General features: G+C 35.7%; 1 protein-coding gene across 17 annotated transcripts in view; it reads left to right on the top strand.

Moving 5' to 3' along the window:
* The window catches only part of WDPCP (WD repeat containing planar cell polarity effector), a 429,099-nt gene that overhangs the window by 107,554 nt on the left and 294,531 nt on the right, over positions 1-27,014 (top strand). For 14 of the 17 annotated variants that reach the window (XM_072768570.1, XM_072768566.1, XM_072768568.1 and 11 more), the window contains 4 exons: positions 6,049-6,096; positions 6,945-6,995; positions 9,227-9,297; positions 9,564-9,680. In XM_072768570.1, coding sequence (XP_072624671.1) covers positions 6,049-6,096; positions 6,945-6,995; positions 9,227-9,297; positions 9,564-9,680 — 287 coding nt within the window. The remainder of the gene's footprint in view (positions 1-6,048; positions 6,097-6,944; positions 6,996-9,226; positions 9,298-9,563; positions 9,681-27,014) is intronic. The other 3 variants (XM_072768572.1, XM_072768563.1, XM_072768573.1) reach the window with 1 other exon arrangement.

The raw sequence follows: 27,014 nt of genomic DNA, 5'->3' as shown, positions 1-27,014 counted from the left end.
GCATTATCTGATACAATTACTGAATGTCACATATTGACCAGTAGTTCCACTCCTAGGTATATATTCTAGCAAAAGCCCTGACACTTGTGTACCAGGAGACATGTAACAGAATGTTCATAATAGTACTGTTTATGATTCAGGATCCTAGAAACAACCCAGTAGGAAAATGGATAAATAACATTTGTGCAACAGAGAAAGTGAATGCATTACAGCTGCATGCAACAGCATGGATAAATGTCAGGAATATAATATTGAGCAAAAAAATTTTAAAAGTAAGTTGCCGAAGAGTACAAACAGTATGATTGCATTTAGAGGAAGTTCAAAAACAATAGGCAAAATTAAATAATGTATTGTTTTAGGAGAAACAATATACCAAATATATATGGTAATACTATAAAGAATATTAGGATTATAGACAGAAAATTTTAATATAGCTCTGAGAAAAGAGGATGTGGAATGGAAATAGGAAGGAGTACACAGGAAGCTTAAAAAGGTAATGTTCTTTTTTTTAGATTTGCTATTTTTTAATGTTTTTAATCTTTTATTTTTTTACATTACATATCATTTGTATTCATCCAACAATTAAAATAATTTTGAAACAAAAATGTTACAATATTTTTTTATAACAGTAAAAAATATACAGAGGAAAAAAACTCTAAGGAGAGACAACAAAATATTATTAGTAGCTATCTCTGAAGATTGGAAATATGGGACATTTAACTTTTTTGCTTATTTCCTAAATTTTATACAATAATATATTATTTTTATAATCAAGGAAACATAATTATGTTGAAATACACATAAATATGATAGAAAAAAATGAAAGCTGTGACAAAAGAGAAGATTAAAAAACAGGAGAGAAAAGACTAGTAAAGTCTCAACATAGGAATTCTAAGCTCAATTGCTAATTCTGGGAAGAGCAGCAAAGAGAAATTATAGAAATATAATTTATAGAAAAAATAGAAATTATCAAAGAAATATTTCTAGAAATTTTCCTCAAACTAAGAAAATGAGTTTATAGGTTGAAAGGGCCTATAAGTACTGAACACAATGAATGGAAAAGGTATCTATGAAGGCATATCAGTGTGAAATTTCAGAACACTGAGCAAAAAGAAAAAACCCAGAGACCTTATAGCAAAGAAAGAACAAATGGATCACATACAAAGGATTGGGATTGCCCTTGGCCTTTTTGACACCAGTAGTGGAAGCTATGAGGCAATGGAATTATGTCTTCAAAATTCAGAGAGAAATTATTTCCAAAAATTATTTCCTAGACAACTAGTCAGTCATTTGTGAGAAAAAACATTTTCAGCTATGTAAATACTCACCAAATTCACCTTCCTTTTCTCATTAAACTGCCAGAACGTATGTGTCTTGCCAAACAAGGTAATTAAACCAAGACAGAGGAAGACACATCTGTCTTTACAGGAAAATAGACAGTGTCTGTGCATCAGACCCAGAAGTTAGTCCAGAATGGTACAGGATCATGAGGCTGGAGGGGAAAGGTTGCTAATGAAAAAATTATACTGATTGGTCAATGATAATATTAGAGTATATTGGAGATTAATTAGTGTTAATATATTTTTAAAGCAATAAAAAACAAGGTAATTTTTAATGTCAGGGACATATTATAAAAAAGGAAATGCAGTCACAGTGTACCTACCCCATGGTTTGGTTGTGAATAAAATTTAGATATTCATTAGCATTGTTAGCGCTGACTTAACCAAAAATTGTGCTCTAATTGTATGGGGAGGATGGGGAGAAGTGTAAGTGTCAGTAGATAGGGAGGGGAACATAGTGGTAAAAGATAACTGAATTCTCAATTTCCGTAGTGGATAGGCAATAGATAATACCTACAACTGAAGAATCAAGAAATTACAGAGTGAGAATACTATTTGCAAATATGGAGGAATATAGAGAAGAAACAGTTCATAATTGTAAATAGTTATCTCTAGGGAGTAGGTATTTTCTTTTAAGATTTTATTTATTTATTCATGAGAACCCAGAGAAAGAGAGGCAGGCTCATCTCAAGGAGCCTGATGTGGGGCTTGATCCCTGGACCACGATCACACCCTGAGCTGAAGGCAGACGCTCAACCCCTGAGCCACCCAGGCGTCCCTTAGGGGGTAGATATTGAGGGCTAGAAGATACAGTGTCACAGTGTTGTTCATGTTGAATGACTTTAGCAGTATACCTGAATTTTTTAAAGGCCTGCACATGTTTGAATTAGATATTTAAAAAAGATTGAAAGCCAAAAATAGCAATCTTTTTATACCCCTAGAGACAATGGTAATATCATATGTAATTAGGGATATTTTTCTAGGAAGCTCAAAATGGTATCAATGCAAATATTCTTTAAAAAGAAGTCTGTAGAACATGTGACTCTTGATCTTGGAGTGTGCATTCAAGCCCGATGTTGAATATAGAGATTACTTAAAAATAAAATTAAAAAGAAGTATGATAGATACATTCAACTGCATATAGGTATAATTTTCTTATGGAAGGAATAAGTGAGCTTGAAGAGATTAAGGTCCTTTTTTGTGTTGTTTTATGTTTCTGTTTCTTGCATTAAAAAAACAATAGAATCCTTAGTCAAAATACATTTCTGAAAATTTAAATCTTAATGAAACTGTACTGTTAGCTATCTTGACATTCTCTAAAACAAGGATTTGCAAAGTGAAACATTTTATTATTATTTGTTCTTATAATGAAGCCAGAATTGTTGTAGAGTTGGAATCTTAAATTGAAGTTTTTTTTTCTCTAATCATAATTGCCGATTTTTTTCATCTTGTTCCCTTACTCCCATATTATCTAGGTTTTATGCTTCTCTGAGATCATCAATCTCTCTCTCTTTTAAGATTTTATTTATTTATTTATGAGAGAGAGAGAGAGAGAGAGAGAGGCAGAGACATAGGCAGAGGGAGAAGCAGGTTTCCTGTGGGGAACCTAATGCAGAACTCGATCCAGGGACTCTTGGATCATGCCCTGAGCCTAAGGAAGTTCATCAATCTCTTAGTCCCTTTATTTTCTCCTGCTCTGTTATTCCCCTCACCAATTATCTCCTTACCCAGCTAGGACTCCATAGTTGGAAATCTGGTCAGTTTTATCTGGATTCCGTTATACCCATAGTCTTCTGTTACATTCCTAGTAAAATCCTTCCCTGCCCTTCCATCTGTCCTAAAGTCCTCTGTCTCTAGTTCTCCTATTCAGACAGTGTATGGTTTTTAGAGAAGACTCTCACAGTAGTGCACAGTGGCCTCAGGGTGCAGTAAGGTCTTCAGTCTCAAGTGGATCTTTAGCAGGGCCTATATATTTTCTTTGGGAACATTCTTGTCTTTGAGCCCATATGAAATCCTCCTTTTTTAAGGGCTCAGCTTTAATAAGTCATCTAGAAAAGCCTTTCTTGCCATTTAGATTAAGTTAGTAACCCAGTTACATACTTTCATTATGCTTGAGATTTGAAGTATTTTTTTTAAGTAAATCCTATGGCCAGCATGGAGCTTGAACTCACGACTCTGAAATCAAGACCAGAGCTGATATTGAGAGTCTGATGCTTAACCAACTGAGCCACTTAGGCACCCTGCTTTGTTCCTTTTAGAGGAGAGGTGTCTAGAAGCCAGGGTGTTCTTTAAGTGTGCTTACTGCTATTGGAGTGTCATTGTTAACCAGGCTCTCAGTGGGCAGAGCCTAGGGAATGTATGTGTGTATATATGTCTGTATACATATTTATATCCACATTCATTTTTGCATCTATCTCTATATATTAAAAACTGATTTTAATTTACCACCACAGGGTTCATTCTAATTTTCTTCCTTTCTGTATTTGTATTTCTCTATTCAGACAGTAAGAAACCTGAGGTTTCCATATCTTTTGCTTACTTAATCCATTCTCTATGGACTTAGCCTCCTGTCTCTGACCATACCCTCCCCTACATAGATGCCCTCTTCTTTCACATGAGTTCTGATACAACCTTTTGGGCTACCTCCATTTGTGGATGTCTTCCTCACTTTGACACCCGTCATGAGGCCATTGCCCCATGTGAATGTCCTCTTCACCCTGTTAGGGTTCTGACACACCATCAGGCTGACCCTCTGTCTGGACATCTTCCTCATCCAGCATAGTCTCTGACTGGGTTTTGACAGGCCACCCTGGGTCAGATGGAGTAGATCAGACTTGTGCACAGAATTCAGGGCCCTTGAGGTGCCTGTCTGGCTTAGTCAGAAGAGCTTGAGACTCTTGATCTCAGGGTTCAAGCCCCATGTTGGCTGTAAAGATTAGTTAAGTAAAAAAAAAATTTTTTTTTGTTAAGAATTCAGGGCCCTTTATGGTCTTCATAGTTCTGTTCTAGAGTTGTAAATATTTGGTTGTATCTAGTGATGGAATATTACACTAGAGAATATTGCATGTGTTCATAACGCTTATGGTTCTTAGATTTTTTTTAACTCACCTTTTTATTGAAGTAGAGCATATGTGAAAAGGATAAAGATCATAAAGATATGTTTTGAACTATCAAAAAATGAACATACCCATAAAATCATCACCCAAGAAATAAAATATTATTGGTATTTTAGGAGCCCTACTTATGACCTTTTCCAGTCACCCCTTATTAAATATTTTTATTTTTTAAATGTAATTTTATTATTTTTTAAGATTTTTATGTATTTATTCATGACAGACACAGAGACAAAGAGAGAGGCAGAGACACAGGCAGAGGGAGAAGCAGGCCCCATGCAGGGAGCCCAATGTGGGACTTGATCCCCGGTCTCCAGGATCACACTCTGGGCTGAAGGCAGCGCTAAACCGCTGAGTTACCAGGGCTGCCCAGATATTTATAATCTAACCAATAGAAAGAGATTATATTCTTTAAAATGATATGTCCCAGGATGTTTGGCTGGCTCAGTTAGTAGAGCACGTGACTCTTGACCTGGGGGGTTGTATGTTGGAGCCCCATGTTAGGTGTAGAGATTACTTATAAATGAAACCTTAAAAAAAATTGTATGTCCCAATTAATGGCATGATGAGTAGAATGGAGTTTTAATAAGTACATAGGATTTACTATTTTTAAAAACTAAAAGTTAATTGTATTGGGGTGTCTGGCTGGCTCAGTTGGTGGAGCATGTGACTCTTGATTTTGGGGTTGTGAGTTTGGGCCTTATGTTAGGTGCAGGATTACTTAGATAATCTTAAAAAAATAAAAATTACAACTGTAATACATTTTTTTGAAGTTTCGTCATTCAGTTTGAGAAAGTTTGGAGCAGTCAGTCACTAGGGGGCAGCCTGTACTGCTTCCACTTCTTTAGAAACTGTTGTATCCTTTTGTTAGTAACTGGAATTATTTTGCAAGGAGGGAAATAAATGTTACTTCAAAGAGAAAAATATTTCACTATTTACAGCTAGGAATAAAATGGACACAATTATTTGGTTTTGCTGTAATTCAATTGCAAGGACAGAGTCCTTGGTTCTCTCAAAATCTAGTAAGCCTTGCTTTGCTTCTATGGCCCCAGGATAGCACCTTGAATGAGTTTGGAAGGTTTTTTGCATCTAAACAAGCTTCAGATAACTTAACCATACTTTCCTCTAGTTTTTTCTTTTTCTCCTGCAAATTTCCCCCAAGCACCATATTAGATTTAAGCTAAAGTAGAGACAAGAAAACAACAGCTCAGAATCCAACAGTTAGGGCATTTTTTTTTTCCATCCTCTAATTTCATTTGGCATTGCTTAGTGGCAGTTCCTTTTGGTAGCACCCTGTGAAAAATATCAGAGGAAGTGTGAAAGAGAAAAGTTGGTCTTCCTTGATTTCAGTTTTGTTTTTTTTTTACTACTTCTTTCCTCATGCTCTTCTGGTTTTGTATAAATCTTTTTAAATTAGATTGATAAAACTTCCAGTTCCTGCATATCCCTAGAATAGATGAACTCATGTCCAGATACTCTTGAACTATCTTATTTATTCAAAAAGATTGTTTCTGTCCTCCTTGCCTACCCCACCCCAGTCCTGCCACATAATAAACTTTTTACCATAATCTAATGTTAATTCTTCTTTTCCATAGATAGAGACATTGGGATCTACCAGTATTACGACAAGAAAGACCCACCAGGTTAAGTATCCTACTAAACTAATTTTTATAAATGAAATATTCTAAACTATAAAATACTGACCATTAAAAACTCTTTGCATGACCTTTAGATAAATTCTAAAATTAAAAAAAAAAGTCACTTCAGTTCTTTAGAAAAATGCTGAGGTTGATAGCTGTTCTATATAAAATAAAGCAATATTGAGAAAATGCTATAGAAGAACATGAAAATTTTCATTTTACTGCTGATCCAACTGATAACTGGACAGTCTGTTCACGTTTATCTATCAGTGTTCCAGTAGAGGGCATTGTTAATGCGTGGGTCCCACTGTTGCTGGCCTCCCGGATCCTCACCTGATATCTGAAATAGGCATTTCTGAGTGAATGATCAATTTTCTTTATCTGATTAATCCTGTTAATCCCAGAAGTTTCATGATGGGCCAAAAGGTCTTTCTAGCTAGTTACTTCCTGTTTTGGTCTTTGTTGAAGTGGGGCTTGTGTGGGCATCCTGTGTGTGTAGCTTGGTGGCTAATAGGCTAACTTCATGGTTCTGATGACAGACTGAAGTAACTTCTGTTCTGGACTCGGTTGCAGTTCTCTTCCCTATCTGAAGAGATTGTGAGCTCAGGATATTGGCCCACCTGTTGTGCCGTGTAAGCCCTTTCACTACAAATTTAGGAAATACTTCTAGGAAATGAAAACATCCACATTATGACGTTTTCTTCCAACTGCCTTTAAAAAAATTTAGCATAATTTATTAATCTCAACAATGTGCATAATACACATTATATATGCATATTTAAAAATACAAAGTATTTTAATTAAAATAATTTCCAGTTATTTTTCTTCTTTCCTTCTCTCTCCTGCTACAGTATCACTGACAGAGCATGGTAACATAGAAGAAAAGCAGAAGCTGGCAGAATGTAAGCTTATTTTTACTTTTTTGGAATTATTATAAAACTGGAACTTTAATAATCCCTGAAGATTAGGTCTTAAAAATATTTTAAGCTTTCTGCACAAATAGGAAATGTTATTCCTTCCAAATTTCTTATAATTCTAAATTTCCATTGTTTAGGTCTATAAACATGAGTGAGAATTACATTTGTTAGTCATTTCTAATTTAGACCATTAAAATCTCTATCCAGTTTTGGGACACGTGGGTGGCTTAGAGGTTGAGCGTCTGGCTTTGGCTCAGGGTGTGATCTCGGAGTCCCAGGATCGAGTCCCACATTGGGCTCCTTGCATGGAGCCTGCTTTTCCCTCTGCCTGTGTCTGCCTCTCTGTGTGTCTCTCATTAATCAAATAAATAAAATCTTTAAAAAAAAAAGAAATCTCTATCCAGTTTTGATAAGAGAGATACCTGTGTAAACATAAACTTTCTTGATGAACCATATTTATGTCACTTATGTATTTAAAAGAAATGTATCAGACTTAAATTCTGATAACATTTTGTTATATGCCATGCCTAAATTGTTAATGTTTTACCCATTCAAAGAAAATAAAATTTGTTAAAAAAGAAAATTTGTAATGAATAGCATTATTAGCACTTTATTCTTTATAGTCTTTTCTCAGGTGTATAAGTATATATATATATATATATATATATATATAATACAGCTACAATGAAAGGTGGTTTTAATGACTTGAAATTAAATATAATTTAAGTTTTATTTGGAATACAGGTAGAGCTGAAAGTCCTACCTGTTCCCTTGTTTTATTTATTTATTTAATTAATTAATTTATTTATTTTTATTTTTTAAAATTTTTATTTATTTATGATAGTCACACAGAGAGAGAGAGAGAGAGAGAGAGAGAGAGGCAGAGACATAGGCAGAGGGAGAAGCAGGCTCCATGTGCCGGGAGCCCGATGTGGGACTAGATCCCGGGTCTCCAGGATCGCGCCCTGGGCCAAAGGCAGGCGCTAAACCGCTGCGCCACCCAGGGATCCCCTGTTCCCTTGTTTTAAGTGGGTGAGCTCACATTTAATTTTTTTAAATGCTGCATTAGTAACTGCAGTATAAATTTAAAACTTTGCACATATGCTCAACACGTACACTAGGTTTATAGAATGAAATTAATTTGCTGAAATAAGATATATAGTAATTCTATTGTAAAGTTTAAATGTCTGTATATACTGTATATTATATGATTATATGAGTACATACACAGAACATAAATGCATACATACAGCTCTTATTTAGAAATATTTTTTAGGAGAATTAAAAAATGAATTCATTTTCTTGATGAAATAGATATCATTATAATGAATTTAACATTTTGTTCTTTTAATAAAACTATTTTTAGTTTGTCTTAGGCTAACATTGAGTCTACTGAATAATTTTATCTTTTATTTAAGGGCATTTAAAACAAAAGAAAGGCTTATCATTATTGAATCATATACATTTTAAAGAGGATCATTTTATTTATTTATTTATTTATTTATTTATTTATTTATTTATTCATTTTTAAAGATTTTATTTATTTATTCATGAGAGACACAGAGAGAGAGAGAGAGAAAGGCAGAGGTACAGGCAGAGGGAGAAGCAGGCTCCATCCAGGGAGCCTGATGTGGAACTCGATCCCAGGACCCCAGGATCATGCCCTGGGCTGAAGGCAGCACTAAACCGCTGAGCCACCCAGGCTGCCCAAGAGGATCATTTTAGATAAAAAAGTTTTAATAGGTGATGCTTACTTTTAAATTTATATTCTATGCATCATATTTTGTGTTTTATTTCTTTCCTCGGTATATCCATTCACTCAGGAATTTTCAGGTTGGAGAGGGTTACTTACAGAATTTGGAATTTCTTTTGGATTGAACCTTTTAATTATTTGTATGAAAAAGTTACTTCTCTGGTAAAGAGTTTGGTCATTTACAATTAGGTACTAGATTTCCAGGACTAGGAAACTTTCCCAGGGATTCTCTGAGCCGTATCGGTTGTCCTCATAAAATTATGATCACCGAGGTTGTTTTGTGGTAAAAATCCTGTTCCTATGACAGAGCCTTTCAAAAGGCTGTTATTTGATGATGGAAATGAAGCCCACTTCCTCTCAATTAAGGAGGTGTTTTATTTTAATCCTCCTAAGGCACACTGCTAAGCAGAGTTTCCTTTTTAAATCATGTTTAACTAACTGTAATACATGTTTCATTTGCCAGCACGAGATTATCCGTGGACACTCAAAAATAGACGCCCAGAAAAACTTCGAGACTCACTCAAGGAGTTGGAGGTATCTTTCCAAAAGTTTCAAAAATGGCAACAAACAAATCTGTTTTAAAACATCTTTCAACAGTTTTAATTTTCATAAAGGATCAGCTCTCCTGGTGATGATAGCTTTGCTTTTGTCTAGTGAGGAGTTCCAAAACAGTTGCATCTTTGTGTGGCATGCTGATCTTTTTTTTTTTTTTTTCTTGGTGCTTGCAAATCAGAAGCACTCTAACTGATAACAACAATGTATATAGCCAACTGCACTCTCTCTTTTTCTGTTTCCTTCAGGAATTGATGCAAAACAGTCACTGTGTGCTGAGCAAATGGAAGAACAAATATGTCTGTCGGGTAAAATGGTTTGGCATACTTTTGCAGTGTTTAACCAATGGAGCTGAAAACTATGCAGTAATTGGTATTCTTGTGTTATGATAGATAATGGACAAAAACTTTTTAGGAGTGGATATTTCAGAGTTTGAATTCTAGTCATTCTAGAACCAACATTAGACAGATTGACAGAGGCCACCAGGCTGCCTCATTAATCAGTATAGTTGTGCTGACAGTATGAACTAGCATCAGCTAATATGTCAGCTAATAAAAGTCTTTTCAGATGGTATTTTTTGTTCAGATTTGTTTGAATGTTGATTGGATGTTTCCTGGAATAGATTTAATCATATTTTCGAGTGAAGATAAAACCACAGGACAAAAGGTTTTTTGGCATATTACTTTGAGTAAGCATTTGTAAATACCATGCTTATGGAAATCAACAAGCGGACTATAGTTAGACCTAACATAACAAGACATTTGCTCATATTCTTTGAACCCTCTAAGTTATGCTGTTTAATGCCATAGCCACCAGTCACCTGTGGCTATTTAAAAATAAATTTAAACTAATTAAATAAAGTTAAAAATTCAGTTCCTCAGTTGCACTACCTACATTTTAAGTGCTCAGTAGCCACATGTTGTCATGTGGACAATATAGATACAGAACATTTCCATCTTAGAAAATTCTGTTAGACAGCACAGTTAGGACCTAGACAACATGAGCTACGTGTTGAATGGGTCTAGATTTAATAATAAGACATAATATTTAGGGACCATTGATCAGAAAATAATGGACAAATGCCTTAGCTTTGTTTATAAGCTTAAGAAATACTAGTTGCCTTACTTGTTTGTGATTAAAAGAATCACTAGTCATATTCTACTCATACATGTAATTGAAGTTACATTAAACTAATAATTACAACTGTTTTATGAAATTAATCCTATATTAATTTAAATTCTTGTTTATAATATGATTTATTTTAGGTCTAACTATTATTGTTTGAAGTTTAGGCCCATGGCTTTAACCATAAATATACATTGAATTTGTAGTTATTATGAACATAATTGAATATTGGAACATAGACTATCCTTTTATTTTTATTTTTATTTTTTTAGACTATCATTTTAATGGACTCTAATTTTTCCTCAGTTTTTGTTAATCTAGTCTGCTTTTACTCATGAAAGGTAACTAACTAGTTACTTCCTCAAGTGGCAGAAATTATTTTTTTCCAGGGACTATCTGCAAGGCTGCATTAATATTTTTAGAACCATAATACTTTCTAAATTTGACTTAGGATTCTATTCAAAAGGATGAGATTATTTAAAAATTCATAATTTGTTTTCATTAGAGCTTTAATCAAACATTAAACTTAAATACAAAATATGCTCCAGGAAGTTTTAAACTTAGTACAGCTCAGATTGTACTTCTCAATGCCATTACTCACCTTAAAAGCAGGCTCGAAATTATTTGACTGGAGGGCAAGCCTACTACCCGTAGTAAGAGGTCTGTCTTGTGGCCTCCACCCTTACCATCACACAGGGTAAGTTGGAACATGTCAGGCATCTTAAAATATGCAGTGAAGCATCCCAATAGGCAATCCTTTTTAAATAGACATTATTACCTTTTGATTTTTAAGCAAGTTTGTATGTATCTGTATGAAGGGAGAATAAGGCAAAGGATGTCTTTCACTATTAATTCAATGGAGAAAAGAAATTTGCATGATAGAATATATATAAAATTACTTCTATAATTTATAGCAAACTGACAATAGTGGTTTCTCAGGCTGTTGTACCAGCATCACTTTTAATATTTCCGATGAAATTTATCTTTCTTTACGGTCTGTCATATTTGTGTGCTTCATTTGTATGATTGATAAATTATTCCTAAAATAGCCCTTTTACTACCAGCATATTCTTGATGTGATTATTATTTTAATAAGATAACTTGCCCTCCACCTGATCATCCTGATTAGTCCCCCACATGTTTTTATTTTTAAAAAATTTTATTTAAAATTAATTAGCCAGGCAACCCTGGTGGCTTAGCGGTTGAGCACCGCTTGCAGCCTGGGGTGTGATCCTGGAGACCTGGGATCGAGTCCCACATCGGGCTCCCTGCATGGAGCCTGCTTCTCCCTCTGCCTGTGTCTCTGCCTCTCTCTCTCTCTCTCTCTGTGTCTCTATGAATAAATAAATAAAATCTTAAAAAAAAAATAAAATAAAATCAATTAGCCAACATATAAAACATCATTACATATAATACATCATTATATCATTACATTATAGTTTTAAATAATTCATCAGTTGCATATAACACCCAGTGATCATCGTATCACAAGCCTTCCTTAATGACCAACAGCTAGTTACTCCGTTCCCCCCACCCACCTCCCCTTCAGCAACCCTGTTTGTTTCCCAAAGTTAAAACTCTCTTATGGTTTGTCTCCCTCTCGGATTTCTTCTCTCTCTCTCTCTTTTTTAATTGAAGTTTGATTTGCCAGCATATAGTATAACACTCTGTTCATCCCATCAAATGCCCTCCTCAGTGCTAGTAACCACATCTTAAAGGCCTATGAGAGACCTCCTAACATTATTTATCCATTTTCTCAATTTCTAAACAATACAGTGAACTAAGTCTTCTATAAATATGTGTGTAATATGTGTTATCCTAAAAATCTCTAATATTACAGTAAATTAAAAATTCGATGCTCAAGCTAAATTTTTAAAAGGATCTCTTTAACCTTATTTGTTAGTTGCAAATTAAGTATTCCTCAACTACTCAAGGGCCCTCCTATTGTGCACCATCCAGTGTGGTAACTCCAAACATAGCATGGGCTTAAATTTCTATTAGTGGTTTTCCCCCATATATTTAGCCCTAAAATGGCAACTACTGACCACAAGATACTCTTAAAAAAGGGAGTGAATTAAAGTTCCTCAGTACCTTGGTGCTAATATAACTGAACTCTCACTCTTTGATTGTGGCCACTCCTTAACCAATGTAAATCTTTTACCCCACACTCCAAAATGGCAGATTTAAGACTTACAGACTTTTTCCTAGTTGTCTTCTTTTTAAGGGATCCTCATTTCTTCAAAAGGTCCAGTTTTTTAAGAATTAGCAAGACAATACCAATACTTCAGGAGATACATTTTGAGCTTGGATTTTTACCTTTGTTGAATAATGAGATTTTTATAAGTTGTCATCATAACCAACACTTAGTTCATGTTGTTGATCCAATGAACTATAAATCGTACCATTTAAAAATAATTCCTTCCACTTGCAAATTCAAAAGTTTATAAATCAAAACTTACCTGTGCATATGTTCTGTATGAAAACTGTTTTTTAAAGTTGCCTTTTCAGACTGTGCCTCTTCCTTTTTTTTTTTTCCCTTAAGATTTTATTTGTTTATTCATGAGAGAGACAGAAAGAGAGGCAGAGACATAGGCAGAAGGAGAAGCAGGATTTTAGGACCTGGGATCACGACCTGAGCCAAAGGCAGATACACAACCACTGAGCCATGCAGGTGCCCTCAAACTGTGCCTATTCCTAATTTGAAATGTATTAAAAGTATGAAATATAATTTAGAGTTTTAGTTAAAGTAGCTATCACATATTTTTTTGTTCTCCTAAAATTATTTTAAGAAAGTATTTAATAATTTCCACTTTGAATTTGTTAAACCTTTTTACAAACTACTCATTTTATAAATATTTTACAAGAGGAATAATAGTTTCAGCATTAGGAGACTATTAAATTGTATACCACCATGGTGGAATTTTTAAATTCCTTAATTTATTGTGCTTTAAGTCACATTCATTTTACAGGTTATTGCATAATTATTTAAAAGCAGTGTTATTAAAATAGATGTAACCTCACATATGTTGATTTTATTTTTATTTATTTATTTATTTTATTTTATTTTTTTATTTATTTATATTTTTTTACATATGTTGATTTTATTTATTTATTTATTTATTTTTTGTTGATTTTAGATTAAATAATCTGAATCGTATATGTACAGTCAACCACAAAAGTATATGATAATGTTAGCTGTACCCCTGTTTCTTTCTATAACAGTTCCACATTTCCAGGTACAATTTTAAAATGCCAGTGGAATGCCTGGGTGGCACAGTTGATTAAGTGGCTGACTGTTGGTTTCTGCTCAGGTTGTGATTTTAGGGTCCTGAGATTAAGCCCTGCATCCGGCTCTGTACTCAGTGAGAAGTCGGAGGATTCTCTCACTCCCTCTTCCTCTGCCCCTCCCGCTGCTCATACTTTCTCTTTCTAAAATAAATAAATCTTTTTTTTTTTAACGTCAAGAAGAGATAGTTTTCTTTTTTAGTTCTTGTAATGAATTACTTGACATGCTATGTAAAAATATAAATTTTTTTTCTAAGCCTGTTACAGATAAATTGTGAGTTTATGGAACTCAGTTTATCATACTTTCCTCAGTTGTAGAATTGATACATCATTACCTGATCTTTCCTTTCATCAAATTGGAAATCAGTTTGGAAATCAGTTTGCTTTTCTCATAAAATCATAATTAACAAACCATGACCTTAAGTTACAACTATTAGAAACAGCATATTACTTCTATAAAACTTATCACACTGTATTTATTGAGTGCCACCATTATGGGATGCACTAAGGAAGTGTAAAATGTGGGCTGAGTCCCTAGTATAACCTAGTCAAGGAATATAGATACACAAAATCACTAAGACACTAATGAGTACTAAGTTGTAGAATACCAAGTAAAAAGATAGTAAAGTTTAGTGAAAAGATAGTAAGAGTTTAGATAGAAGGCATAGAGATTAGTCTGGCATAAGATGTAGGATAAAACAGGAAAACTAGAGGAAGTTTGTATAAAGAACAAATGAAATAGGATAATTATTTTCTGAAAACACCAACCCAGAGGGTTTCTAGACTTGATGATCCTAAACACAAAACACAGTAGAAGGGAGGTGGCTAGACTGAGAATAAGGGGAATAAGTGAGAGTCTGTATCTGGAATGGTGAGCTTTTCCCCAGCTTTCCCCTCTCTGGCATGAGGTATATGGCTCTGTATAACCTGTTTAAGGGATCCTTCTCTTTTTTTTTTTTTTTTAAGATTTTATTTATTTATTCATGAGAGAGAGAGAGAGAGAGAGAGAGAGAGAAAGAAAGAAAGAGAGAGAGAGAGAGAGAGAAAACAGGCTCCATGCAGGGAATCTGATGTGGGACTCGATTCTGGGTCTCCAGGATCACACCCTGGGCTGAAGGCAGTGCTAAACCTCTGCCACCCAGGCTGCCCAAGAGATCCTTCTCTAAAAAAAAAATAGATCATACCCCTCCCCCACCTGTTGACCCAGAGCAAAGGGGATAGATACTGATATTTGGTAGTTTCCTTTGAAAGGGTAGATGTGCTAACTAATATCCTTATAGTGGAGCTATGAGTTAATAAGTCTACCATAACAAGCTTCCAATTAATTTTTAAAATTTTATTTATTTTTTATTTTTTCCAATCAAATTTTAAAGAAACATACTTTAAAATATAACCAGAAAGCTAGAGGTTATGATACTTTTGAAGAAATTCTCCATCTGTAAATCCAAGATCTGTGTGTGAGTTTAAAAAACTAAAGATAAAGAATCAGGAACAGTGCAATAAACAGAATTAAATTCAGGGATTTAAAATTAATTCCCATAGAGATGTAAGAGCAAATGTTGCATCTTTGAAACAAGACTAAGAAACTATTTTAAAAAATGGAATACTTGGGAAAAGGGCAGGGGCTCTTGGGAATTAAAAGCATGACAGCATAAATAGAAAAATTAATAGAAGAATTGAAAGAGAAAGTTGAAATATCCCTGTATTGCAGAACAGAATGACAAAAGGACATATTAGTAAACAATAGGCAATAGGAGATAAAGAAATTAGAGTATTAGGTCAGAGGGTTAATATCTAAAAAGTAATAGGAAACAAGAGGGAGAAACAAAAAAATAATAAAAGAAAAATTCCCAGAACTGGAGGGTACTTGTTTTCTAGTGTGGAAAAAAAAAGAAAACATGACTGAAAAAAGATCAATACAAAGGCTTGTCTTGTGAATTTTAGAAAACCAAAAGATAGAAGATCCAAAAAGCTTTCAGAGTAGAAAAGAAAATAAGACACATACAGAGGAATGGGAGTCAGACTTCCCAATAGCAAAACAAAGAGAAGACAGTGATCCCTTCACAATTCTGAAGGGAAGTGATTTTTAGCCTAGAATTCTATATGTAGAATTCTAAATTGTTACTCAAGCAGGGACATTTTCAGACTTGTTAGCTCTCAAAAAAATTTACCTGTCAGGCACTTTTCTCAGGAAGTTATTGGAAGATGTGCTACCCTAAAGCAATAGAATAAACCAAGAAACAAGATTTTTTTAGGATTCAGAAAATGGAAGCTCTTACATAAGAAAGAAGTGAAGAGAAATCTTAGGATGATAACTATGCCTTAGGCGTAGAAAGCAACTAGTCCAAATCGGGGCAAGAGACAGAAGGTTCTGCTAGGAATGTTGGAGGAAGTGAAGGAAAGGAACTGATAAATCTAATATCTGATATAGTAGAACTTAAAAAAATAATATAAGATAAATGATATAAGAAAAATATTGATTCATGATAATAGAAAATCAATAAGTAATAAAGAAATAACATATGGAAGACATTGCTAGTTGCTTGCTCAATATCCATTTTTCTTTATGAACAGACCCTGACGTTCCCAGTGGCAATGTGACCAGTTACCCTGTTCCCTTATGAAGCTAGAGGTGGCCAAATGAAGTAGCTCTGGCCACAAGTCACTGGTAGGACTTACAAGAAAGCTTATTAAAGGAACCAGACTCACCTGGATGTGCCTTTTTAGTTTCTGCTTTTTGCTTTCCTCTAGTCTGGATCTGAGATATGCCTGAGGGGCAGAGGCCTGCCTTTGACCATTTTTTCACTCGAGGCATATATATATTTCATGTCTACTATATGCCAGATAATATTCTCAATGCTGGGGATACCAGTGAACAAATAGACAAAAATGACCAATATTCCTGTTCTCCTGTGGTTTACATTTCAATTGGGAGATATCCTTGAAAATGTTGATAAGTGAAATTTAGAGTATGTAAGAAAATGAAAACCGTTAAAGAAAAGCAAAGCAAGGGGGCAGCCTGGGTGGCTCAGCGGTTTAGCACCGCCTTCAGCCCAGGATGTGATTCTGGAGACACAGGATCGAGTCCCGTATCAGGCTCCTTGCAAGAAGCCTGCTTCTCCCTCTGCCTGTGTCTCTGCCTCTCTCTCTCTCTCTCTCTCGGTGTCTTCCATGAATAAATAAATAAAATCTTAAAAAAAAAAAAAAAGAAAAGAAAAGCAGGAAAGATAGGGAGTTATGTGTGTGTGTGTGGAGGGGGGGTACATGATGGGCCTGACCAGTAAAGGCCTTACTGAAATATCACGTGATTAAGACATGAAGGAGTTAGCAATGGAAGATATCTTGAGGAGAGGGTTCCAAGTAGAGGGAATAGCAGATACAAAAGGCCTGAGATGGGAGTATGCCTGACACGTTTGAAGAACAGGAAAGAGTCAATGTGACTAGAGTGGAATGAGCAAGAGTAGCAGGAATTGAAATCAGAGAGGAAAGTAGACACTAGTTATATAGGACTTTCTAGGCCTTTGATAGGACTTGGCTTTTATTCCAAGCGAGGTGGAAGACCCTTGAAAAGTTTTGAGCAGAGGAGTAACTTGTTCTAGTTCACTTTTCAATTGAGTATTATGATAGGAACAAATTGAAGAGAACGAAGATGAGATCAGGGAGATGGGTTGGAGGGTTGTTGTTATGGTCCAGGTGAATAATGGTGGCCTTGACTGGATGGTAGTGGTTGAGCAGTGCGAAGTGTCCAGATTTGGGGTATATTTTGAGTTTTGAGCCATCAGAATTTGCTGATGAATCAAATGTGGTAGACAGAAAAAATTTCTGTACAGCTATAAGAATGGAATTGCCATTTACTGAAATGGGGAAGACTCAGAAGTGACTTTTTTTTTTTTAGAAGTGACATTTTTGGACATCAGTGTTTGAAAGGCCATTAGATATTCAAGTGGAGAAGTCAAATAGTTGAGAGAAAAGTCTGGACTGGAGAGATAAATTTGGGAGGCAGCCACACAGAGGATATTAAAGCCAAGAGATTGATGAAGATCACCAAGGGAGTGAGTGTAGATACAGAACTAGAGGAAGCTAAAGCGCTGAGTCCTGGAATCCTCCGGCATTTGGGGATTGGAGATAGAGAAAGGGAGAGATAGAGCAAGAAGACTAAAGAATAGCCAGAGCACACTGGAGGTAGTGTTTATCCTGGAAACCAGGTTTCAAGAAGAAAGTGAAGTATTACTGTTAACATAAGAAGCCAGTAGCAAGATGCCTGAGATGGACCATTGGATGGAATAGCACGGAGATCATCAGTGACTTGGTAAAAGCAATTTCAGTAGATGGTGTGGACAGGAACCTGGTCAGAATATATTTAAGAGAAAGTGGGAGTAGAGAAATTAGGAATTAACAGCATAAGAAGGGGTTATGTTACAAAAGAAAATGGAGAAATAGGTCAGGAGCTTGAAGGAGAAGTGGAGTCAAAAGTTTTTACTTCTTTTTTAGATAGGAAAAATAACATCTATTTTTGTTGGTATGCTAATGGGAATGATCCAATAGAGAGAGGAATAACTGATGCATGGAAAAGGGAGAATTAATTACTGAGTAATGTTCACAGGAAGCCACTTAATAAGAGGGAGGGAATAGAAAGTAGGTGCCTGGTACCTGGTGATATCATGGACCTGTCTTATCTGTCATGGACTGCCTAACTGCAGATTTCTGGTTCTGTGAAGAAAACCAAACCCGTTCTAGTAAGTAATTATTTCCTTTTTTTGTTTGTTTGTTTCTGTTACATGCACCTGAATGCAATCCTAAGTGACAAAACATGCTTAGAAATGTGGGCATAGAACCAGAAGGTGCTACCGTAAGAGTTAAAAATGGTCTCATTTGCAAGTGAGATGAGAGGTTGTGGCAGGATTAACAGTGAACAGTTGTTTTAATTCTAGGTATTCTTCAATATTTTAACAATTTATACCTGTATTCCTTTAACTGAAATCTTTTTTAAACATGCCCAGAGTGCTTCTAAGAAGCAGATGTCAAGCTGCTATACTGGGGAGTGCCTGGCTGGCTCCAGTCAATAGAGCGTGTGATTCTTGATCTTGGGGTCACGAGTTTAAGCCTCATGCTGGGCATGATCTCTTTATGGATATCACTTAAAAAAATAAATAAAGGTTAAATAGAAGATGTACTAGGAATGCAGGAGATTATGGGGGGGGATGTGAAAGATGAAGGGGGAAGGGAGTAAAGTAGGTGGGAAGGGCCTTTTGACTGAGATGCTGGTCTGAACTCTGTGAAGGGAGAAGCAATGAAAGAAGATTGGGCCGAAGGGGCCTCGGGCTGCAGAATGGTGCTAGGAAAGTTTCAGCCAGGCTAAATGGGGAGTCCCTGAGCCAAAGTTGCTCATTAGAGGAGCCCCCTGTTGAGCTAGCACACAACCATGCTCAGATATTGGCTGGTGGCCACCAGAGAAAGTGTAGCTTTTGTCAGTCACCTATGACACCGTTCCCAGCCTCCATTCCTCCTGAAGGAGCTCTGAGTGCTGCATGTCCGTGACCATTATACCCACAAAGATTTACATTAAAAATCAGAACATGTATCTCTATATTTGCACATATACAACATTGTGCCTGAGTAATCTTAATGTTCAGCCAGCCAATTTAATATCATGCCTTAATAAGTACTCTTTTTTTTTTAGGCAAAAATTTAATTCTTTTCCAGGAAAAACAGAAAATTTACATTGTATCTTGATTACCTCAATCCAAAGTTTGATGATCTATGACAATTCACTGATACAGTAAATATTTATTCTTAAAAATACAGTAAGATGTGAACCCAGTTTTGGAACATGGTTATGACACAGAAAATTTTCAATCTTATAATAATGCATCTTTGTATCATCAATTAACATTTCCTTCCTGTTCTTTTCATAAGTGATTCTTTCTTCTTTTATTAATTTTTTTCATTTTAAAGCATTTCTTTAAAGAAACTTGTAATTTCCCTGCCTCCGCCCTTGGCATTCATGTCTAATAATGTTTTGGAAGCCTCAAGGTATTTTGCTCCAATGGGAGCTAGTTCAGGACTATGAATTTCCCTCATATATTCAGTTGTAGTTAATAGTAAATATATATAAAGCTAAATGAGTTCAAAATCTGAATAATCTGTCTCGTTGATTTTCATATTTAACAAAATAGAAATGTAGAAATACCAAACATTTATCAACTTTTTAAAGGGAAAGTAGTTTTACTACCGTAACTAACAAATGAGAAGACATTTAATGCATTACATTTATACTTATACTGGGATTTTATACAAATGCCTAAAATGTTTCAAATTTAGAACTTTATATTGGATGTACAAATCGGAATATACCAATTAGTTTAAAAGTTCATTTATAAACCAGGCATCTAAGGTTGGATTTGAGAACCTAACAACTGTATATTCATATTAAGTAGATATACTACTTAAATGATTATGAAATGAAAAGTAGTTATATCTATGCTGCTTATAAAATGGTGTTATATATAAAATATTCACAGTAGCTCTTCACAGTGAAATACCTGTCATTTGGTTGTCTCCTTGGTCTAAGTAGAAGCCTAGGTTGAATTGTGAGATCGCAGTTGCCACCGCATGCTAAATAAGTAAAACTCCTTATATCTGTATGCATCCTTCTGCCATAACAGACCCTACTCCTGCCTGAGGCCCAGTCTCTCTGCTTCTATGACTTTGACCTAGATCTACAGCTCTCAAACTCTGCAGTTAGGCATCCTGGGGACTGCAGTGAATTCACAGGAGTCCTGCAGGATATTTAAAAATTTCAAGAAAAACACAAGATTTCTGTCAGATACCACACAAACGAGTAGCTGTAGGTAATATAGGGTTTCAGCATGAGCTTACACTATATTTCTTTTAAGGATGTCATAGCTCTATGAAGCTGGCTTTTCAGGATTTGCTGTGATAAAAAGTAGATACAAAGAACAGGAGCAAGTAGGAGGGTGTCCAATCTGATTTCAAGGTTTGAGAAGTTGTATAGGGCCCAACTTCCATTAGTTCACACATCCTATTGGTAAGTAATTGTAGTTATTTGGAATTATTTTTTTTCAATGTCTGTTATTATGTTTTCAAATGGCTACTAAGTTGTTGGGACATTCATACTTATTAAGCTGTTGGGATCTATTTATTCAATGGAACTGCAGTTACATTTGGCCTAGGTGCACCGTAAGATTCCTGAGACTTGTAGGGTGCCGTGAACTGAGAAAGTTTGAGAGCCCTTGGCCTAGACTTTGGATCCCACGCCCTCTGGCCTTCTCAGCATTCCACATGATTGTCATTTCTTTTATGTGTAGCATAATAGTGGAAAGCACAAACTGCTTTATTCTTCCTGGTATCAAATACTGGCTTTACTAACTGTGTGACCTTGGGAAGCTACTTCACCTCTCTGTGCCAGAGGTTATTTAACTATAAAGTGAAGATAAAAACTTATGCTTATTATAAGAAGTAAGTAAGTTAACATATATAGAGAGTGTTTAGTTTCTGGCACAGACCTATGTTTTAACTTACTGTCAACTGGATATTTCGAATCAACTTCATTTTTTTTAATTAAAAATATTTTTATTGTGTTAAAACATAACATAAAATTTGCCATCTTAACCATTTTTAAGTATATAGCTCATTAATATTAAATATATTCATACTGTTGTGAAACAAATCTTGAAAACTTTTTCACCCTGAGAAACTCTAATATCCCTTAAACAACAAATCCCCTTTACCCCTCCTCTCAGCCTCTGGCAACCACCATTCTACTCTGCCTCTGTGAGTTTGATGATTTTAGATACCTCATATAAGTAGAATCATGCAGTATTTGTCTTTCAGTGACTGGCTTTTTTTACTCAGCATAATATCCTCATGGTTCCTCTATGTTGTGGCATGTGACAGGAATTCCTTCCTTTTTAAGACCACATTTTGTTTATCTATTTGTCCATTGTTGGACATTTGGGTAGCTTCCTTCTCCTGAATACTGTGAATAATGCTGCTATGAACATGGGGTAAAAATATCTCTCTTAAGATCTTGCTTTCACTCCTTTTGGATATGTGACCAAAGTTGGATTGTTGAATCAGATGATTGTTCTATTTTTAGTTTTTTGTGGAAACCCCATACTGTCTTCCATAGTAATTGTACCATTTTACAATCCTAGCCATAGTATACAGGGTTTCAATTTCTCTACATCCTCACTAGCACTTGTTTTATTTATTTATTTATTTTTGTTTGTTTGTTTGTTTTATAGTGGCTATCCTAATGGGTCCGAGGTGATATCTCATTGTGGTTTTGATTTGCATTTCTCTAATGATGAATGATGTTGAACATCATTTCCTTTGCTTTGTTGGCCATATCTTTGGAGAAATGCCTATTCAAGTGTTTTGCTTTTTTTTTTTTTTTTAAGGGTTATCAGATTTTTTGTTATTGATTTATAGGACTTTAAAAAAATTTCTTCTGGATGTTAACCCCTTATCAGATGTATGATTTGCAAATATTTTCTCCCATTGTGTGGATTGCCTTTTTACTCTTTTGATTATGTTGTTTGATACACTAAAATCTTAAAGTTTGATGTAGTTCCATTTGCCTATTTTTGCTTTTGTTGTCTTTGCTTTTGGTATTATATTCAAGAAATCTTTGTCAAATCCAATGTCATGAAGCTGTTTCCCTGTGGTTTCTTCTAGGAATTTTATACTTTTGTGTCTAAGTGTAGATCTTTAATCCATTTTGGTATTTTTGTTTATAGTGTAAGAGTCCACCTTTGTTCTTTTTGCATGTGGATATCTAGTTATTCCCACACCATTTGTTAAACTGACTATCCCTTCCCCTTGAATGGTCTCAGCTGTCTTGTTGAAGATCACTTTGACCATGTTTGTGAGGGTTTATTTCTTTGCTCTCTGTTCTGTTCCATGGTCTATAGGTCTGTCTCTATGGCAGAATCACACTATTTAGATTACTGTGGCTTTATAATATGTTTTGAAATCAGGTAATGTGAGTCCTCTAACTTTATTCTTTTTAAAAATTGTTTTGGCTATTTGGGATCCCTGAGATTTCCAATTAGCTTTTAAATAAGTGCAACTCTTCTCTTTTTAAACAAATAACCACAAGTCTTAATCATCACTAGCACTACCAGGTCTTATCCCTTTCCTTCAAAAGCAAATTTCTCAAAAGAATTGTCTATTTGTCATCTCCTTTTCCTTATTGCTCACTCAGCATTCAGCCAGCTCCACTTGTGCTTTTGTCCTGATTATTATGATGAAACAGTTGCCACAAGTTTGCAAAAAACTAAATGCAATAGACTTTTTTTTTTTTAGAGCATCATCTTAAATATAAAGGAGGATTTAACACTATTGACTACTCCCTTGTTTTTTGTTTTGTTTTAGAGAGAGACAGAGGGGAAGAGGGAGAGGAAGAGAGAATCTTAAACCCCTGATGCAGGGCTTAGTCTCACAACCCTGAGATCATGACCCTGAAATCATGACCTGAGCCAAAAAATCACAAGTTGGTTGGTTAACTGACTGAGCCATCCTTGTGTCCCACCACTCCCTTTTTCTTGAAGTGCTTTTTTCTGTTAATTCTCCTTACACTTTGTTTTTCCAATTTTCTTTCTACCTTTCTGGCATTCTTGGTCTTCTTTTCAGGCCTATACTCCTTTCCTGTGTCCTTGAGTGTTGGAGTTCCTCCATGCCCAATTCTAAGCCTTCTCCTCTTTCCGCTGAACTACTGAATTATCAGATTTATATCTATAGCTTTAGTGGCTGATTTATAGAGCTCAGACCTTTCCCCTTTGCTCCAAATCCATAAATCTAGCTGCCTACTTGGTGTCTCCCCTTGGGTACCTCAAAGATATTTCAAACACAGTGTGTGTGTGTGTGTGTGTGTGTGTGTGTGTGTGTGTATTAATTTTTTAATTTTTTAAAAGTAAACTTTATCCCCCATGTGGGGCTTCAACTCACAACACTGAGATCAAGAGTTCACATGCTCTACCAACTGAGCCAGCCAGGCACTCCTTTTTTTATTTTATTTTATTTTTTTTAAGATTTTATTTATTTAGAGACACAGCAGAGGGAGAAGCAGGCTCCATGCAGGGAGCCTGATGTGAACTTGAGGATCACACTCTGGGCCGAAGGTAGGCGTTAAACCGTTAAACCGCTGTGAGCCTCCCAGGGATTCCCCCCAGCCAGGCACTCGTAAACATAGTATCTTTAAAATGGAGCTCAGAGCACCTTACCTATTCCTCTTTTGCCATTCCAGTCTCAGTGAATGGCTCTGCCTTCCATCCACTTATAGAAACCAGAAATGTGGAAGTCACCTGTTTATCTTAGAGATTATCTTCTTCTTTACCTAACTCCCTCCACCACACACACATCTAACTAAACTCTTATTTCTACTGATTTTATCTCCTAAATCTCTCTCACATCTGCTGGAGGCCTTCCATCCCTTTGCTCATAACTTTAGTCAAAGCCACCTCACTTCATCTCTCTTCTAGGCTACTTAAACACTTCCTAATGTTTGTTCCTCATCAGTTTATCTTCCACACTGTCGCCAAAATGATTTTTTAGAGGCAAACTGGTCACTCTTCTGCTTAAAACCCTCCTATAACTCTGGAGAATAGATAGGAAACTGAAAACTGATTAACCAGGGCAGGGGTAAGGGAGCATGGGTGGGAGGGATACAGGAAATGGAACAAGACTTTTTTTTTTTTTTTTTTTTTTAAGATTTATTCATAGAGCGCCTGGGTGGTTTACTCTGTTGGGCGTCTGCTTCAGCTAATAATCCTGGAGTCCTGGGATTGAGCCCCACGTTGGGCTCCCTGCTCAGCAGGGAGTCTGCTGCTACCTCTGTCCCTCACCCCGCTTGTGTTCTCTGTCTCACTCATACTCTATCTCTCAAATAAATAAAAAATATTTATTTAAAGATTTATTTATTTGACAGAGAGAATGGGGAGGGGGCACAGAGGAAGGAGTGAGAGAATCTCAAGCAGACTCCTCACTGAGCACAGAGTGTGACATGGGGCTCAATCCCATAACACTGAGATCATGACCTGAGCTGAAATCAAAAGTTGGGCTCTTAACCATCTGAACCACCAACAGTGCCCTAGGAACAAGACTTTTAACTGTTACCTCCATATAATTTGTTGTTTTCTTTTAGAAGTACATGAATAGGGGATCCTTGGGTGGCTCAGTGGTTTGGCGCCTGCCTTTGGCTTAGGCTGTGATCCTGAAAATCAGGGATCGAGTCCTACACTGGGCTCCCTGCATGGAGCCTGCTTCTCCCTCTGCCTCTCTCTCTCTCTCTTTCATGAATAAATAAATAAAATCTTTAAAAAAAAAAAAAAAGAAGTACATGAATGTATTATCCATTCTAAAAATTAAATCAGTAAATTGAATTTTATTTCTTTTCAAAGATTTTGTTTATTTGAGAGAGAGAGAGAATGCATGAGGGAGAGAATATGTAGGAGGAGCAACAGAGGGAGAAGGAGAAGCAGGCTCCCTGTGAACGAGAAGCTCCACGTGGGGCTCGATCCCAGGAGATCAGAACCTGAGCTGAAAGCAGATGCCCAATTGACTGAGCCACCCAAGCGCCCCCAGTAAATTGAATGTTAAAAATTGTAGCATCATACTACTCTTAAAGGCTAGATTGAACTCCTCCCAATCTATTTACCTTTTTAACTTTATCCCCTACTATACTCTCTTTTAAAAATTGGGGCACCTGGGTGGCTCAGTTGGTTAAGTGTGCTGGACTCTTGATTTTGGCTCAGGTCATGATCTCAGGGTGGTGAGATTGAACTCCAGGTTGGGCTCCATGCTGGGCGTGGAGTCTGCTTAAGATTCTCTCTCTCTTTCTCTGACTGCATGTTAAGGGTGTGTGTGTGTATGTGTGTGTTTAAATTAACTCAGGAAGTGCTCTTGTCAGTCTTTAAGAAGTGATGTTTATGCAAAATTTCCAAGCTTACTTTTCTGGAACATCTTCAAAGATTAATATTTCACAGACTCTGCCTTGGGAAATACCCTTTTAGATTTGAACTATATTAGCATTTTATTACAGAGAAGAAGCAGAATGTTTCAGGGGCAACTGCTATTCCTAGTCAAAGAGAATAGACAAAATGTTTTATTAAGATGGTAGATTTTAGATAAATTAAAGAAAATCAGGAGAATACTGGTGGGTTTGAAATCTGTTGGGTGAAGGTGAGCAATTAAAAATGGTAAATTCAAACTAAGGGAAATGAAAAAAGATGCAGTGATGATCTTTATTCCCAGTTTTAATATTTTAAAATAAAAAATAATTAGGGGCACCTGTCTGGCTCATTTGGCAGAACATGTGACTCTTGATCTCAGGGTTGTGAGTTCAAGCCTCATGCTGAGTGTGGAGCCTGTTTAAAATAAACAAATAAAGAATAAAAAATTTAAAATAATTAAAAAGACTCCTTATCACTGTAAACTGGCAGACAATAAAAACAGGTATATAGTAAAAAGTAAAAGTACCCCCCAACCCCAAGTTCATTCCCCTCTCCATGATAACCACTTTCAGCAGTTTGATTTATGTCCTTCCTCAATGCATTTTCAAACATTCTTCTGTGTTTATGTATGCATATACATTTGTTTTTAAAGTAAGTGGAGGGACTCCTGGGTGGTTCAGTGGTTTAGCGCCTGCCTTTGGCCCAGGGCGTGATCCTGGAGTCCTGGGGTCAAGTCCCACATCGGGCTCCCTGCATGGAGCCTGCTTCTCCGAACTCTGCCTGTGTTGTATCTCTGCCTCTCTCTCTCTGTGTCTTTCATAAATAAATAAATAAAACCTTAAAAAAAAAAGTAAGTAGAATTACTCTGTACATATTGTTCTGTAACTTGCTTCACTTAACAGTGTATAACATACCTTTCAATATCTATATCTACTTCCTTATTTTTAGTAGGTGCATAATAATCCATAATTTGGATTTACCATGTTTTGAGTAATACTCTTTATAATAAGTAAGGAAGTTGGACATGGATTAACAATCTAATAATATTAAGGCAGTATAAGAGAAAAAGAGAATGTTGTTTTTTTTTTTAAGTAAGTGAAATTGCAGAGGAGAGGGACTCCAGTTTTCTATTTGATCCTTTTAGTAAGGAGCCACTATTGTAGTTCATTTTCAGTATGATTTAAATTCTGACTTCCTAGAAATGCATTTTGTGGCATAAAGGCATCTCTGTAAGACCATAAAATAAGAGATGTATTTGTGACTAGATATTTTAAGAGCTGCTTCTTTGTTTTTAAACAGCTTTATAGAAAAACA

The sequence above is a fragment of the Canis lupus genome, chromosome 11, assembly GCF_048164855.1.
Source record: "Canis lupus baileyi chromosome 11, mCanLup2.hap1, whole genome shotgun sequence".
Taxonomy (NCBI): Eukaryota; Metazoa; Chordata; class Mammalia; order Carnivora; family Canidae; genus Canis; species Canis lupus.
The sequence above is the reverse complement of the archived record's forward strand: the minus strand, read 5'-3'. Positions and strand labels throughout refer to the sequence as shown.